The sequence below is a fragment of the Osmia lignaria genome, chromosome 2 (assembly GCF_051020975.1).
Source record: "Osmia lignaria lignaria isolate PbOS001 chromosome 2, iyOsmLign1, whole genome shotgun sequence".
NCBI lineage: Eukaryota > Metazoa > Arthropoda > Insecta > Hymenoptera > Megachilidae > Osmia > Osmia lignaria.
The window spans coordinates 11408081-11425678 of record NC_135033.1 but is presented as its reverse complement, the minus strand read 5'-3'; the positions used below and the strand labels follow the sequence as shown (position 1 = coordinate 11425678).

General features: G+C 41.3%; 2 protein-coding genes across 2 annotated transcripts in view; one reads left to right on the top strand and one right to left on the bottom strand.

The window, feature by feature from the left end:
• The window catches only part of LOC117606921 (uncharacterized), a 28286-nt gene that overhangs the window by 6477 nt on the left and 4211 nt on the right, over window positions 1-17598 (bottom strand). Inside the window, exon 8 of the mRNA XM_034329959.2 lies at window positions 203-408. Coding sequence (XP_034185850.2) covers window positions 203-408 — 206 coding nt within the window. The remainder of the gene's footprint in view (window positions 1-202; window positions 409-17598) is intronic.
• Window positions 1125-17136, top strand: LOC117606925 (uncharacterized). The gene is made up of 5 exons (XM_034329964.2): window positions 1125-2779; window positions 7074-8081; window positions 12400-12841; window positions 15405-15768; window positions 16598-17136. Exons 2-4 carry the CDS (start codon window positions 7353-7355, stop codon window positions 15689-15691), a joined length of 1458 nt encoding a protein of 485 aa, XP_034185855.2. The 5' UTR covers window positions 1125-2779; window positions 7074-7352; the 3' UTR covers window positions 15692-15768; window positions 16598-17136.

Sequence of the window (17598 nt, the reverse complement as noted above, 5' to 3'; positions counted from 1 at the left end):
GGATTTAAACATTGCAGAAAAACAATCCTGCTACCCTATACTTTCCCTTCTCTGCAACAAACGAACCGCAAGCATCGCAAGGAACCTTTCTTATACTATATGTTGATCCTTCTGGAAAATCTCATTTATGTAAACAATAATTTTAAGGATATATTTGAAGAATGATCTGTGTACACGATTGCGGGGCAAGGTGTACACGTACCTAGCCGTGTTCATATTCGTCAACTGCTCAACGGTTTGGCCACCATCTCCTAGGCTTTTAATTATAGCTTTCCCAGGCTGGTCGTTACCAATGACGGATATTAACCGTGTACCGTTTAGACCAAGGCTGATCAAGGCGTTGGCGACGTTCCGTCCGACCCCACCGCAACTTTCTCTGCTTCTACCGGCATGCGTTCTACCATCGTCCTGAAAGAATACGTCGATTATTGATCCGGAATATGGAAAAGATGCGCTGCTCTAATCGTGCGTCGAATACCACGGGGCTCGATTGATCGATCGTCTTTCGAATTCTACATTGTAAATGGTAAGCGATCAGAGAGAAATTGACCTTCTATACTGTTGCTTCCTCTACTTTTCAAACATTAGTTTGAAAGCTTACATATTAACAATAAAAAAAAAATTTTTTTTAAAGAGTTGTATCTATTTTTGTATTAAGGGTTGCGAATGATAGTGTGAAGCATAGACGGGCATAATATAAAGCGTTTGTCGAGGGTGACTAGATCTATAACACGTGCCCCTGTCTCACGGACATCACGTTCGAAGGATTAATCCTCTTCACCTGAAATGCCGACAATAAATACGTGAAACGCGGGAATTTTTCAAAGAGACCAACAGTCTCCGACTTTTTGTCGTGCTTTCATTTCTTTTTTTCTTCGTAACAACGATTCAATTATGAGACAAGCATTCTGTCTGAAGGTACTTGTGAAGTCATCGAGCAGAAGGCTGCTACTCGTTGCTGAAGAAGAAACCCCTGTACAAGCTCTTCTTGTTTTCCCTTTATTCTTCCTTTGTATCGTATCATTTTTTGTTGTTTTGTCAAACATTTTTTCATCTCTAACTTGGTTTTCATTGTCCTCTGTTGAAAATATTTCTCTGAAATTTCTTTGAAATGTTGCTTTATTTATTTATTTTTTTTAATTGTCTATACGAATGTATTTTCGTTTTTAATTTTATCGCATGATTTACTTTTCTCACTTGACTCTTCATAAAACCACATCCCTTTACCTTTTATTGTGCTTTGTTCTCATTTCGTTTCATCTTGTACAACTTTCTCTTTCCAAATTTCTCTCAAGCTTTCCCTCTCTCTTCTAACATAGTTGTCTCTTTCCTTTCCCTCTCTATGTTTTGCTGCTTCTAATTCCACTAGCAACTTACGCCCCTCTGTTTTCCATCTCTTTCTTACCACTTGGATCTACCATTTCCCTTCTCGTTTCATTTCTCCGCCCTCTCGGTAGAGCTTTCTCCCTACCACTCGTTTCGTTCTCTTCTCCTCCGTACACTTTCTCTCTCCTCCGGTCGAGCTTTCTCCCCTCAACTTTCTTCCTTTCTCACTCGCTCCACCGATCTTTCAGTTAGTCTCCTCTTTCCAATAACACTAATGCTCCCTCTATCCTGAGCTTTCGAATCCTCTACCCCTGATACTCCCTACTCTCGGTAGATCCAGCTGATTCTGTCTCTCTCGAGTCCACGTTGGTTGTCTCTCCTTAACTCCCTCTCTCTATGTTCATTACCCCCCCTCCTCCTTTATCCCTCTCGTACACCATTAGACTTTCCGACTAGTTCCTTCTCTCGCAACCCCTTTCCATCGTTGTTCTCGTACACTGCCAGATTTTCCAAGTACTTCCGTCTCTTTTCAATTCACCTTTCACCGTGCTCCATCATTTTCGCACCCCCCCTTCGTCGAGCTTTCTCCCTTCCATCAGCGTCTTTTCTCTCGCACTATCCAGCTCGTTGGCAGCCGCCAGTGGCCACCGTCGTCTCTCGCTGTTTTTCTTTCTCGTTTTATCCCTATCGAGTGCAGTCGGTCGGTCTTCGTCTGGTCGGTGGTCGCGCTGTCTGTCGCCGACACCGTGCAGCGCGAGTCAGTCCGGTTGCCTACCTCGGGCGCTGTTGACAGCCACCCCTGTGCGCGACGGACTTCTATTTCCCCCGATGCCAGCCGCCTTTTCCTTTCTTCCACTCTAGTGGACAAGAAACAAGAAACACCTTTCACATCAAGGTGAAACTCGAACGAACTCGGTGTCAGTTGATCTAGCAAGGGAGGAGATTATTAAGTGCGAATCCGCGAGAGTACCATATCGTCGTGGCTTGATCAACGCGTCGTACGTGTTCGTGTACCCTTTAGTGCCCGTTTGTTCGCTATGCGATACAGCTGTTGGCTCGGCGAACAGTCTGCCAACAGCAACAGAATTAACAGCAGCATCTCGACGAACGTTAGCCGAAGATCAAAGAAGATGAGGACGACGCGGACGACGAACCGTGTGAGATCATGGCGGTGAAGGGGCACGGGGCTATAAGGAGCAGCCGAAGCAGAGGCAAACGGCGAAAGCCAGTGCTACTGGCATGAGCGACGAGGATAATAGTCTCGACGAGGCTCGCGGTCGCGGCGATGATTATAGACGTGACGCGGCTATCACCTTCCTCTTCGTCTCGCCGATAGCATCGGACACGTCCGAACTTCTTGATTCTAATCGTGATATTTGTGAGCTGCGACTAACGATGTGCGTGTCAAATTAACGGTGAACCGTGAACAACAGACCAAAAGGCTAGCGCAAAGGTCAGTAACAAAGCTGCTGGGATTCTCGAAAGGTCTCTACCACGCCACCTTTTCATTAACGCGCTTCTCCTCCTTCTCATTACACGCGTTTCCTGATTCCGGGGGTCAGTCACGTGTGCGTGCGTCGGAAAAGCTTTCACGGCAGGCGTTCAAGTGATCTCCATTGCCTTTTGCAGATCCCTCAAAGTAGGAAGATTAGAGTGCCCGTACGTTGTTTCCTCTTTCATGAATATTTTAATGGAACAGCATAAATCTGTGAGCTGAAATTGAATTTCCAGATTAGAGCCAATAGATCCAAGTCCCTCCGGTAGAAATACCGTCCGATGTTAGGAAGCGAAGGTGTGAGTAAGGTTGAAAAGAGGGTGCGAGCGAACGAGGTGGGGTCGTGACTGGAATAGGCGTTGTATAAATTCGCGAAAAGAAAATGAATCGAGAAAAAACGACGATAAATTCCTTCAGGAAGGTCGCCAGGAGGATTGCATAACGTCACTCCCCTCCTCCTCCTCTCGCACCCTCTCCTCAACTAACTCGCCCACTCTTCTCGCTGTTTCAACGTTTCCCTCCTTTCGTTTCGGTCAGTTCTCCTTCAAATGGTAACAAACATTCGGGCCGATAGCTAATTAAAAGCTCTTCTAGGCTGCTCCTCTTCCTGGTTCCCTTTCCACCTATCTTGCTTCAGCTTTCCTCTGGCTAAAGGAATTTTAATTAAAAAAGACACCGTCCTATTCTCCACGGAGGCATTCACGGATGTCGTTTAATTCGTTGGACAAGGTCGACCCTCTCTTCATTTTTTTTGCCACCAGTTTCATGAACATTTCCTCTTTTTCTTCATGTTGATCTAGGAAACAGAAGAGAATCGTTTCAATGGTACTGTATGAACTTAGGTAGCTGGACATTGACCAGGACATTGACTGTGAACATAGTCTTGATACATTGTTCCATTTCTTCTTCTTTAGCAAATTCTTGTCATTGCACTACTTATCTTGTAACAATACAACAATTTAAATCTGAATTAATATTTCAGAATTAAATTTAAATATAGCGACAATTTATTAAACAAATTGCAGCAAGTACAGAGATGTCAAGCAATGCTTCGCTTTTCTATATAAGAGAAGGAGAACAGCTGGTCAGAAGTGGTGAGAAATGGCCGTAGGGGTTAAAGCGAGAATCGTTGTCGAAAATCTGTCCTCTCCACGTTTTGCCGCGTTTCCTTTTGGCCGGTTCGTGTATTCGACTCGAGCAAGCGCTGACGGCTTAAACGATCGATGAGCCCTTAACTTTCTTCCGTGTTTCGTTACAATGCACCACTCTCGGCTCCCCAGTGTACAACACACATCGATGCACCGAGAGGGTTGTACTTTACAGCCATAGATAGTCAACAACAACGTGCCTCCTCTTTCTCTCCTTTTCCCTTGGATCCTGGCAAATCTGTCGACGACCAGATTTTCCTTACCCCCCTGCACCCTCCCTGCCATCGTTTCTGTTTACCCTTTTTCTTTTCTTAGATCCACACGACACAGAACAGGTATAGGTACAGGGTGTCCAAGCTTTTTCCTATTGATACTTTAGATACAAATATTAAATAAACGTAGATCATTTAAAGTTTTGTTCAACACTGTGACGATCAGTGTCGTGTCACAAGCAGAATAGGACTGTCCGGGTTCGTTGAAGTTGTTCAACTTTCACCACTGTCATCGATAAGTTATCGAGCTTCGTTACGAAATGTCACGATCATGTTTGAATGAAGAATACGTAGATTTATTCATTTCGTTTATGGCTTCCACAATGAGCTACTGTGCAGGCATTCATTACCGCATCGTTCAGTGTTTCTAAATAAAATTCTTCACCCAGACCTAGCTTCGATCCTGATGCCTTCGAAATATCATCGTCCGTTTCTAATATTTGGCGGGAAAAATGTGGAACACCCTTTATACAGAAGGAGGGACGCGTGGGCATTCTGAAGCATAGGTGCATGTATCGTCTCTCTCCACTTCTCTCCACCCTCTCCTGTATGTTTATCCATGCACGTAGGCTACATATATTCTGACACGAGCTCGAGAACTCTGCTGCAGTGATTCTCAACCACACGTGCTTGGCTCTCTTCGTTCTTCGAGCTGTGCCAACAATTCCTTTATACGTACTCGTTAATTCAGATCGGTGTCGTATATGTTTCTCTTGTATAAGATCTTGGGGTTGAACGATACGTTTCCTGTTCACCGATCTTAATTCCGTGGTCACTGAAATTTTTAAAGAGTTAACAATTCCTCTTTTCGTATTCCTCTTATAATTGGGTCTAGCGATCCTCATCTCGGGGTAACGTATTTCTGCACGCGTACAAGCATCATTTATTTAAAGCAATCTAGCGCCGTGTTCCTCTTTTTACCGGTACAATTTGTTTCCTTGCATAGGGAAACGAGGTTGATCGAGGTTAGTACGAGGATATCTGATGTGGGTAGAGTGTCTGATGAAGTCTGATTTATCTCCTTTGGAGGAAGAAAAAATACGCTTCGTTTCTCCTATAAACGAGCCTCCTTCCCTCTAATTTGAATCAAACGAAGCTAACTCGGCTCTAATGAGAAACACGATATATTCGATCCAGTGAAAATTGTACACCTATGCTGAAAATAATCTCTGGAAAAAATATCATCATCTCTGCGTCATATTTCATCGTTTTCTCTATGAATATCGAACCTCTGTACACCTGTACGGTACGTCAGAGCAAAACGAGTATAGGCGAGGAACAATTGACATTCAGGAAGCGTAACATCTTCCACGTTTTCTAAAAATATCTTCATGTGCAACGTCGAACCGATACAAATTCTATTTTATAGACAGGGTTTCTTCTCCTTTCCATTAACTGTATTGAAAAGTGAAGTTTCACTTATAAAATCACAAGTGATAAAAGTTTGTACCTAGTACTAGGGTAGCTGCAGAACTCAAAGACTTTCGCGTTAATTAGCACACTCCCCAAGTTTCACCAAGTCGTATAATTTTCATCTCCGAAGATTCGTTATTGGGATATTTATCGTTCCAACTTCCTTCGTTTTGTTTCGGTCCCTGTATTAGCCTGGAAGAAGGCAACGCGACGCGCACAACCAGTCGTCAAGGGATCGATAAGAGAATTGCCTATTGCACGCTAGAACTGTCAGAAAGAAATACAATTTAGCGAGGTACACGCTGGCAAGCTGCTCGTGTCGTTACTTCAACGTGATCTATCACGGTGAAAAGCTAATAATTATTCCTGCTATCTAGGCGACACCCTGCTACGTTAGATAAGTCACATTCGTGCGCGCCCTTTGTAAAATTTGCCGAAAAAAAAAATAAAAAGGAATACGAATACTGGGATTATTTATGAAACGTCCTAATAAGTCACTTAATTTTAGCCGATCAATTTGCCCAACGAAGGTGCACAGATTAATTTCCCATATTTTTCTACTGTTTATAGCCGATATCGAAAACTGGTGTTGCACACTCTTTATCCGCCAGCTTTATTGCTTTTCCTGCTCGTGTTATTCGCGCGCGACTTTATTGACGTACGCTTCGTACGTGTCGCGAACGTTTCATTTACCCCAGACGATATTTTTATCAATTTTCGACATTCTCTCGACCCCGTCTCGATTCTCGAGAGCAGACCCATAGAACCGTGACGGTCTGCTGTCCGATATTCCGCAAGATAAATCGTCCTCTATCGAGGAACTTTATTGTTTTACATCGTTGACACGAATCGGCCGAGAAACGCCGATGCTTCGATATTCTTGTCTCCTGTTGAAACAAAAACAGATCGTTTTGTTATAGACACACTCTGTCAGTCTATCAATTTAAACGAAGTACCATTAATTTCGATTGTCTTCATACATAAATCTATCCTAACTTATAATTCCTGTTGGAAAGAAACGTTTGGTACCGATCGATGTTAATTGCCCACGAAACTGTGAGACATGCAATTTTTATTGATGGATAAAAGACCATTAATAAATCTACCATACATCATACCCTGTAAAGTATTTATCTGACACCCTGTATATTCTTGTAACGTAGAATGTAACGCTACAAGGTCTCGTAGTCAAATGGATTGCCCCTGCTAATCCCTAATCAAACCAGTCCTAATCAATCTATTAATTCAAAGACGACGCAATCTCCTAACCCACTGAACACAGATTGCTCGCTACAAACTATCAAGCGAGCAACCTAACATCTATCTACAGTGTGTACCTAGCTTCTCCTAAAATCTCCTACCCCTGCACTCACCCTTAGCCAAAGGTATCTCTTTCGATATTCTTGCTTTCTATCTCAGGAATCATCCTCGTGATCGTGATCGCGGTCGTAAGGAAGAAATAAGTTGAACAGCAATCAGAGGGGAAGAGCAAAGCGTTATCCACGAAGCTGAAGGAACATGCCGGTGTCAGGGCGCATAATGTGGCTCGCGTGACACACGCCGTTTCTCCGAGTACATACACACCCTTGCCCGTTGGCTGTTCCCCTCTCTCTAAGTCTACAACTCGCTCTCGCTTCCATTCTACCCGGGGTATAATCCTTAACGACGAGGACACGCGTACCAGGGAGGCACGATAGTATGACGGTGATGCTGCTGGAACGTTCAGTCACCCCGCAGTCGACGTACAGCCAAAAGACAGCGAACAAGGACTGCAGCGCGAAGCCACCCTTCTTATTCCTGCTGGACGACCGTCAGGAGCATCGAAACTCCACGGACACCACTATCACCATTACTACAACTAACCACAATAACAACATCAATAACAACAACAACAACAATAACAACAATAACAGTAACAACAACAACAACAACAACAACAACAATAACAACGTTCTCAAAGGGGATAATCGAAGAGACAGTAATCGCTCGTACGTGGCTGACGAGGGGGCGGCGTCGGTGACGTCGCAAAGACGCGCCGACTGTGGCCAGGACGTCGCGATGCGATATTACCGGCTCTGGATTTACACCTGTAACTTGGTGCTGCTCGGTAGCGCGCTCGGCTTCGCCGCCGCGGTCTCGCGAACTCTTTTGTTCACCAGTGATCCGCGTCGTTACCTGGTGCCCGGGGTACCGAGGGCATTCGATCCGACAGCGCTTTACGCTTATCTGGCTCTAGCCACGCAATTGGGCCTGGTACAGTTACTGGGTTGCATAGCTGCCAGAAGATTAAGTGCCAGGCTGTTAAACGCTTACTGGGTCCTGCTATTGGCGCTTCTCTTTGGCGACGCTGTCATTGGAGTCGCCTGGGTCTTCCGGTTCGAGAGGATGCGCGCCGAGCTGAAACCCACCCTCCGACAACGACTCCAGGTTAGTACGAATTTTTTATCTTCCTTTCTGTTGGGTTCTGACCAATTGATAGCTTTCGATGATTCTGAGGAATACTTGGGAATATTCTAGAGACGCGTTGAACGATAACCAATGATCATCTCAACGACAGAAAGCAAAGGGAGAAAAGATCAGCCATGGACAGCAATAGTCTAGACGGTAGCCATTTGGAACATTAGGTTCAGGAAACTACATTGTTAGGGTAGTTTGAGCTGTACTATCAAATTACTTTCTTTCTTTCCTCCCTGCAATCTTCTCTACTCTTAATCTTCTATAACCTGTAGCAGAAAGCCACATCACAGAAGGGTCTGTGTTATATGGGCATCTACTGTATTCATCGGAAAGAGTCTCCGTTGTATCGTATACGCAAACCTACTGTAGTTTAACCAGCTCTATAGACTACACTGTTAGTCTCTAATTTGGATTTCAATCCTGACCCAGTTGCTCAATCGATCAAATTCTTTTCCCCCTATAATTTTCTCGATTCTACAATTCTACGTACAATTGAAATTTTACAAGAGGAACAGATGGTCTGATTTAAATATTAATTTAAGCACACTTTAATTCAATTATACATCATCGACCCATAGTCCTTCAGAATATTCAGTTTAGAGGACAGTAATTTGGTAGAGTAATTATGTCTAAAATAAATAAACGATCCAATCTATATAAACAAGAATCAAGTTCTTTCGTTTCGATTTCTCTTTCTCACAACCCGTAAAATGAACTTCGATTCGACTCGTATATTTTCACGTCCTCGCATACAGGACGTTCCAAGGAAAGGAACAGACTTCTTATAGTAAACTTCGAATCTGTGATCGATCTTGGACACTGCTCTTAAACAGCGATTTTATTTGGTCATTTCCCCGAGCATAATGCAACGTGGACTTAACCCAGAGCAGTTCAGTGATATACGTCGCTTTATTGTTCAGAGAATATCCAAGCTAGGTAGACGCGATTAGGGTGGAAATTTGTTTAGAGCCGCATACGATGAAGATACCAAGCAATTCCCTTTTACGAGCTTCTCTCGTAGCTTCCTACTGTCAGGAGAATCGTGGAATATCCTGAAACGTGTGACGATGATTTTAATGCTCGACGCCTGGGTAAACTGGTGATGTACGAGGGTTAGGTGAGATTGTCGTTAAGCATCGAATAAGTGGCTCGTTTTGGCAATGAGCGAATCGGTAATAATGTGATCAACAACCTTACGATCACGTTTAGCTTTCTTACGATCGAATAAAACCGACTCGACTCGAACTGAGTCAACAATGTGGTGTTCGAGTCTTCTCGAATAAAAGCATCGACGAAGTCGATGTAGTACACTCTTATCGTCGCTAAGAATCTTGAAAGACTCCTCGAACGGTTGGAAAATGATCGTGGCTCGTATGAAGTTGCGTGTGTATGAAACTACTGGAAGAGGATACCAAGATACCTTTTTATATTAAACTTTCAGAAAATATTCTTTTACTTTTCCTGGTGTTCGAAATAACGAACGTTTGGACGAATAGCCGAGCAAGTACTTGCGAGAAAGTTTATAGCGCGAATGATCCCTCTAGTAGAGAATACCGGAAGTAGCAGAGATCCTTCGGAAGTCAATCTCTTTCGAACTAGATACTCTTTCTTGGCTAGTCGCGTTAAGGCGGAGCAAGAGGAGCAATCAGTTTCCGTGGTTCTAGAGGAATCGCGGAGGCGTGGCTTCTCTTATCACTGGGTAACATTCAATGGAATATCGATCAGGAAAAAGGACAGGTTCGTGTTGCGATTACGGAAACATGGAACAGGTTCAACACCCTCTTGTCAGCTGAAACGTGTCGGCTAAATTATAAATCGTCTTTTTCTCTCTCTTGGTCAACGAATTTCATCTATCTCACGGCTTATACCGTTTCATTCGATCAAAGCTATATTCAAACGTTATTCCTGTTTGCTTGCGATCGATGAACATAAAAAATATAGTGAGGTAGTCAAAAAAATCGATTTAATCGATCGTTTGATGACAACGAATAGGATATAACACCAGCGGTGGACGGTGGTAAATTGTGATCGATCAATTTAGAATATTAACTCGTTAACCCGTTAAGAGATTATTCAATTTTGGAAAATTTTAGTTAAAATCAAGCACCCTTTTTATTGCTTCATTGTTTAAATTTCTTTAACGCTAAAACAACTTATGTTGGACGCAATTTGAAATAAGAAATGATTACCTTATTTCAGATTTCTTATTTGAAATTGCAAAAATGATTGATGTAATACTTTATTGATTTATTATCTCTATAATATATCTGAAAATCCATCATTTTGATGGATATGGTAGTTGCAGTGTTAAAAATCAATATCATTTTGTCGCGTTTCACGTTCAACTCATAGCCTCATTATAATTTGAACGATACATCGCAGACTGGTGAGGTATAGTTTGTAAGGTAGTAGGAATATTATTCATACCATAGCCGGCATACCGTTTCAGAATCTATTTATACGTGGCCATACAGATATTTATGTGTTTCCTGGCAACTTTGCGCCACGGAACTTGCCCATCTTTAACGTTTGACATTAAACTGCACGTTCGCTACGTTTCAAACTCGCAAATGAACCGATTCATATACTTCTCAATCAATTTTTTTTCTATTATTCCATTATCAGATCGACGAGATTTCGATCATTATAGCATTATAATAAATTTCCAACGAAGCTAAATATAATAATAAATCATCATAGAGAAGATATAGCAGGATGTATTAATGAATAGCGGAGTCAATCGATCGCTTCTGAACTGAAAGATACAATAAAACATTTGGCGAAGAAGAATCGTTGAAAGACTATGGAAACTTATCAATTTCTTCAGACTTTTCCTTTCTGTAAATAACATAGTTTCGTTTAATTGCGATAAATACCGCGCTGTCCACTTGAAACTTTTAACTAGCGGCGCCAGTTTATCGAGTAGGAACGAGTTAAAACTTTAAATAACTTCCGGCTGTTTGAAATGTCTGAAATTTTTATTAACACGGACAGCATGTTAGCAACGTTTCCTTTTAAATTTGCATCTTTTAATAAATACTAAAAAGGAAAATACATGAATCTTTTAGGCACGTTTCCTCTTTTCTGCATTTTCTTGCTGAGTTACTGAATGAACACACTATATATTTTCAAACCTTCAAAATCTGAGGAAGAAGCACTATCTAAGGTAGAGGAAAAATTCGATGAACGAGCTTTGTAAGAAAGCAGATAAAAAGAAAGCTTTTGTACATAGGAAGAAAAAAGAAAAAGAGGAAGAATATGTAGCGTTCGTATGGTTCTACATTCAGGTCGATTATCCCAGGTTACGCACATTCTTCCTCGATTATGCGATCGACCTAGATAAGAACGGGGCTAAGAATAATGACTGCAGATACGGACAGAGAAACGAGGTGAAACGAGGTGAAACGGGGGAAAGGTTGGAATTGTTGGTAATCTCCCTGACACTGATTTTTCATCGTGACGTGTAATGAGGGGCCCCTGTAAACTAGTTCACTGTTTCTTAATTAGAAGCCCGAGCCAGTTTATCGTCGAAAATTTGCTACGCCCCTAAGCTGGTATTGATTACTACCACAGAAGGATAGGTACTTTCAACCCCCCAAAGAAAAAAAATATTCAAAATGTGTATTAAATCTGTCTCACTTCGTTATTGATAATTAGTATGTTGCAATTAGTATTGTAAAGTGTTGATCAAATACTCTGATAAGATAGTACGTTAAAATACTTGAAATGAAAAATTCTCATAAGTTCAGATAAAAAATGAAATATTTGTACAATTGCTTTCAAATCTATTCTGTGTATCTGTCGTTATACAAGATACGTATCAACATCTTGTAACGATAGAATGTAATCAGATAAATATGACTGTGCAAAAATAAATGAATCAGAAGAAATAGCTCTTGAGTATACAGTTCAGTAGCAAAATGTCAATGTCAAATGGAAATTGCTCATTACACATAATTGCATGTGCCAGTTGTATAAATAAGTACGCAACATTGATACATATGTATGTAGCAAATTACTTGAATCGCCTTATAAAAACCAAGTTCGAAACGAGCAAACCGACTAAATCGTACATCAAATTTTCCCATAAATGTTTTAGGCAAACCGTAAATACCAGTTCGATATCGCGGGAGATCAGCTTAAAAATACCGAGCCTCGTTCCTTTCGGTGGACGATGGGTAAATTTAGACCCTGCCAAACCTGGTCTACTCCTCATCGTGCATTAGCCTATAGCCTCGCACAGTTCCATGACCGACCATACCTAACAGAGCTCTTTGTCTCCTTCTAGATGGAGTACGGGAAGGACTTGCGATTCAGCGAACAATGGGATCGTTTACAAAAGGAGTTCTCCTGTTGCGGAGTGATCGGACCCAGAGATTTTGGGACTCGTTGGCCGCAGACTTGTTGCGGTCCAAGTGCGAATGTCAGCGATACATGCCAGCAACCGTACGCAAGAGGCTGCGAAGATTCTTTAATCAGATGGCTAAGGAAAACGGCGGACTTGTTGTTCGTCTTGGGTTTTTGCGTCATAGCATTCGCCAAACTGTGTTTCTTAGGGATACTACGCTACGAGATACGCGAAATGATACAAAAGATACGGATGCTTCGCGAACCACCACCTCCGGCTACCACGTTGGCACAGCCACCCTTCTCGCAGGTGATGCCGGAAGCCACGAACAATGGAAACATCGTTCGGCGCACCACCCTGCCAAATGCTGTCACTCCTTCCGGTACGTATCGTCGAGTATACATTTTTCAATCGATCCTCTCTATGCGGGTCTTTAAGTTCAAGAATCAAGTACACTCGCGTGATACTTATTGTCAGACCTTCTTTAGTTAAGAATAAATGTCTAGGTTAGCCTCCCTCCTAGTAAGTTTGTCAATTATAAATGATAAGATTCGAATCTAACGATGGTCTCTGAAGGTAGTAACGAGGATATTAACCCTTCAATGAAAATGTTCTTTCAAAACGTTTCACGAAATTACGGGCTCTGAAGAAAGTCGTGGGTAGAAGAACCGTAGCTTAACTCAACGTTTTTTGTGCTTCTGAACTTTTCCATCAGTCGAAGTTTCAGATGCCTACGCAGTAATAGAAACGTTTGTCAAACACGATCGTCGTAGATTTATTAAGGTCGCCCACGATACTAAGATTCTTTTTTTCTTTCGTCGAAGACGAATGTCAATCAGAATATTCCGATAAAAACAGGTTAAACTGTGAAGGGTTAATAAACTCTGCCTCGATCCATCATTCACTATCAGCATCATCATCGCGATAACTTATCTACGGTGGGAATTAAACGTGAAATCGATAATATAGGATAACGTTGAAAGTTTTAATCGCTTTTGCCGAAGAAACATAAGGCAAACGAAGCTGACGCTTCCACCGGTCGAAATAACGAGGTTCGCGGAAGATAAAACTAGTTCAGAACGTGTGAGGGGTTGCTAGGAAATTTAGATCGTCTCGATTATTTCCCTGGCACGCAATTCCTTCGGTGAAAAATATGTTTACGGGTTAAACTCACCTCACGAAAGGGTCTACGGTTATTGCCGGTTGAACACGCGATACCTTTTGAAAAACAAGAATTGATACCATTGTAAAAATATTCTCCTTTCAACAAGATCAATATTTCATACATTTTGTTGAAATCATATTTGATCAACCAAGTTCTGTTATATCTGATAAACGTTTCTAATTGATCGTGGAAAAAAGATAAGGAAAGGTAGAGAAAATGGAAAGCGTTTTACAAACTAGTATTTAATTCTACTCGTTTTCAGTAATACTCGTGTGTATGTACATGGTTTACCCATACCAATTGAAGTAAAAGAAGTAGGACATTGCGTGCTCCGGTATAATAAGTATTTAGCACCCTGCCAGTACTGTCTATAATTACACGAACGATAGGGCGGATTTTAACTTTAAGCAAAGTTAGGGATCTTTGGCTAAACGCCTCGTCGATCGTTGTTTCTGACAAAGGTCATATTTTATGAGCGATAAGCTCATTGTGTTTCCTAATATAAGTATACTATGAAATGTTAAATGTTCATCATAACCATTATTTTTCCGTCTGTTGTTGATTAAGATTAATGATGGGTTTATATATGTGTAATAATCATTTCAGATCACTTTATCATTTGAAATTAGATTTCCTCTTTTCTTTTTTTTTAACGTCTCGACAATTTTCAGCTAAATGAATTAAAACAAAATGTGGTTTTTAATCTAATATTTATGCTTTTTCATCTCCTAAAGTGGCGTTATGTTAAATTATTAAATTCCATACATAAACTGTGCCACCGGATGTGTCAATCAAGTTTCGTTAATTCATACTCCCGTAGGTATTCAATTTTTTATAAACCATAAATCTCCAATGATACTGGAATAAAGGTATCAAAGTTTCGCGATAATCCGTGTTTTTTTCAAACAGAAAACGAGCAATGCTTCTTCGAGGGTCGACGAGCAGATTCTGTTTTGTACACCTTTAAATCTGGAGGTTGATTGATTGCCTCGCTCTTCCCCAAAACCGACAATTATTCGCGCCTTCCCCTTCGCGAGATAAGCGCTCAGACGAATGAAAGACGTGTTTTACGTCGAATAAACAGCATCCTTAATGCTTGGAAAAAAATGAGCGATTATCTCGAATGTACGATAAAAAGAAGACGAATGTCTTTCTATTTCGAGATGAAATCGCGACAGCACGTTAGAGAATTTAATTCCTCTTAAATTATAGAGTCTCGACTGAGAAGCTTCCAGCTGGTCAACGGTAATTATTCTCACAGCTTAACCTTTATCCTACAACAGCTTCGTTATTTTTTGTTCAACCCGCGCAACGTATTTTTTACAGACCCTTGAAACCGTTTGAGTTGGATAAAAATTCTACGAACCGTGCAAGCTGCATTCATGGTACAGGGGTCACTAAAAATAATTTATACCCCACTTGTAATTGCCAGTCGGTCAGTTTTTAAATAGCGGACCAAGAATATGAACAACCATATCTACATGAAACTCTTATAAGGATCGCGAAAGAAACAGTTTTGAAAATAGAATACCTATTGCTGTTTTTCGATGTCTTATGAATCAGATATTTTGCGAATTTCACCTCTTGTCACAAATCATACTAATCTACGCGAGTAATCACAATTGAAGTGCCATTATCGGATCACCTGCAGGAGTTCGATCGACGATCGACGCAAACTGGTTGACTGATAACGAGGCAACCCGAGATGACCGTTATCGCGATTAAACATCGAAGCGAGATGCTTTTAATCAATTCTAAACGATAATTCTAATAATTTCAGGAAACGCATCGTTACTGATCCAAACGGACGAATGCAACACCGGGAGGCATCCCCTATTGGCGAACAATCTACAGGACGGTGGTGCGGACAGCGACACGAACAGCCATTGCGCGTTGATTCTCGAGGAAACGACCCCTACCTCGGCGAACCACAACTGTGGTACACGCGAGAAAAGCAACTGTAACAATAACTACGAGATGCGCGAATTCAACAGAAGATTGTGGCTGTCGAACGGCGGCAGTCCAGGCACGGGTATAACAGCTGGTGGTCAAAGCAGGCGTACCTGACTATGGAAGTGGTGGCGAAACACGTCGAACCGTTTCCTTTACAGGAGCAATCGGTCCACCGAGATCACAGTCTATAAGTAAGCCTATTCTTATACGTGTGCTTTCGTGATAAGGTAGACCCTTGTGTTATATCGTTGGTAATATAGCGAGAGTGGGGGATAATAGTCTTTATAGAGAGAAAAATCGCTCATGCGGCAATATAACACGAGTCTACCGCATAATGTACACATTTTTCTCGAATGAAAGAACGTTATTTAGGTAGATGTAAGGGTCAGCGTATTGATTTACCACATTGCAGCCTCCAAACAATACATTACAGGGTTAAAGGGACTCTGGTATAATTTGGTTATAATTGGACCTGCTCTGTGTACCCGCTAGCTTTGCCCAACATTCCCCTTTGTTTACTGGTACACGTTTGTTCGAATTAACAGCTATAGTTCTCTAGTTCCAAATGTCATTTTCAATATAGCTACCTTTCATACGTAGAAAAGGTAGCTTGCATTTGACAGTCGGTTCGAATTGAAGTATCTTTTCCTGGAAATGGTATATATTGATTTTGACCCCGTCAGAGGTTAAAGACCCTCTATTTCTGTAGAATTGATCAACTCTTCTCTTTACGATATTCGTTGGCTGATCGTATTAGAGACAGACACCTGACAGTCTAGATTAATTCTCTCGCTATGTTATTCTTCGAATCGGATTTAACTGATTAACGATGGAAGACGTGTACTAAATATAGAGGAGACGATATACGATCTTTTATTAACATAAATGAACGTTGCTAAAACGAGCTTCATACCCATTCGTGCATCTAGATGGAAATCAGAGTTATCGAAATAAGTATACGAATGATGAAGTTAAAATACATATGCGAATAATTAAGCGTGTGTCTTCATTTTTTTAAAGGATAGGTGCGCAGTCCGGAGCTAAGGTTTCTAAAGATTCTACTGACCTCACGAACGCAGCAGCCCACAATAAGCGAATAACGTTCAAAGTTCTACGTGTCGCCAGGAAAGTGTATCGTTGAGCTATTTCATATTCAGTTGAGATTTCTGTAGAATTTTGAATTAAAAAATTCTTGAAATGTGGGATAACTTTGAGAAACTTAATCCTTTGCCACTTACCCATCGCGTTACCATATCATTTCAAACATCTATTATTCTAATTTAACCTTCTAATAATTCCATGCTCTATATTATTTTTCCTAAAGATTTCCAAACTTTGCTAATGATACTTGACCTTAACGATACACTCTTCTCGCGTCATCGTATTCTGCAAATGCAGTTTTGCACAACCGTACGACCACCGGATGTGCTGATGGACAGAGAGTAAATTTACTTTTGCGTGACGACACACGAAGGCCAGCGAAGCGAGAATCGACACGAGGTGAATTGTGTACAAGGAACCACGAACAAGAAAAAGAAAAAAAAAAAAAAAAAAAAGAAGTGGATGCGAAGCTGAAGAAGATTCGAACGCCTTCGATTCACTTTCTACGCGTATTCCTTACATGTCTTTCCGTCCTCGCACGGTCGGTGAAATCAATTACTTTTGTAGATTTATTTCTAGCAGTAAGTTTTCCTAAACCATCCTCTTTCACCTACAACCATTCTCTTTTTGAGCCCGGATAAATAAACAGCGAAAAGAACCCGCCGCGTATTGATTTTTATGCGAATCACGCTAGTAGTATGTTACAATGTGAAGGTTTAACGACAAAAAACAGCGGCGTTCCACTTTTCTGTTCGCAACGACAATACACAGTTGGATTGTTTCAAAGTCAAAGCTTTTCATTCTAAGAATTTCAGTGGTTTGATAGTGACTCCGCCATTTTGGGATGGACACGCGTTGGGCACAGTGTGTTATACCCAAGGAAATATACAGACTGTCAAAAATAAATTCTACGTGAGAAA

Excerpts from the sequence above, each read along its gene's own strand:
- LOC117606925 (XM_034329964.2), top strand. The coding sequence starts at position 7,353 with ATGACGGTGATGCTGCTGGAACGTTCAGTCACCCCGCAGTCGACGTAC. Across the intron at positions 8,082-12,399 it reads CCCTCCGACAACGACTCCAG|ATGGAGTACGGGAAGGACTT; the intron begins GTTAGTACGAAT and ends GTCTCCTTCTAG. Across the intron at positions 12,842-15,404 it reads AAATGCTGTCACTCCTTCCG|GAAACGCATCGTTACTGATC; the intron begins GTACGTATCGTC and ends TAATAATTTCAG.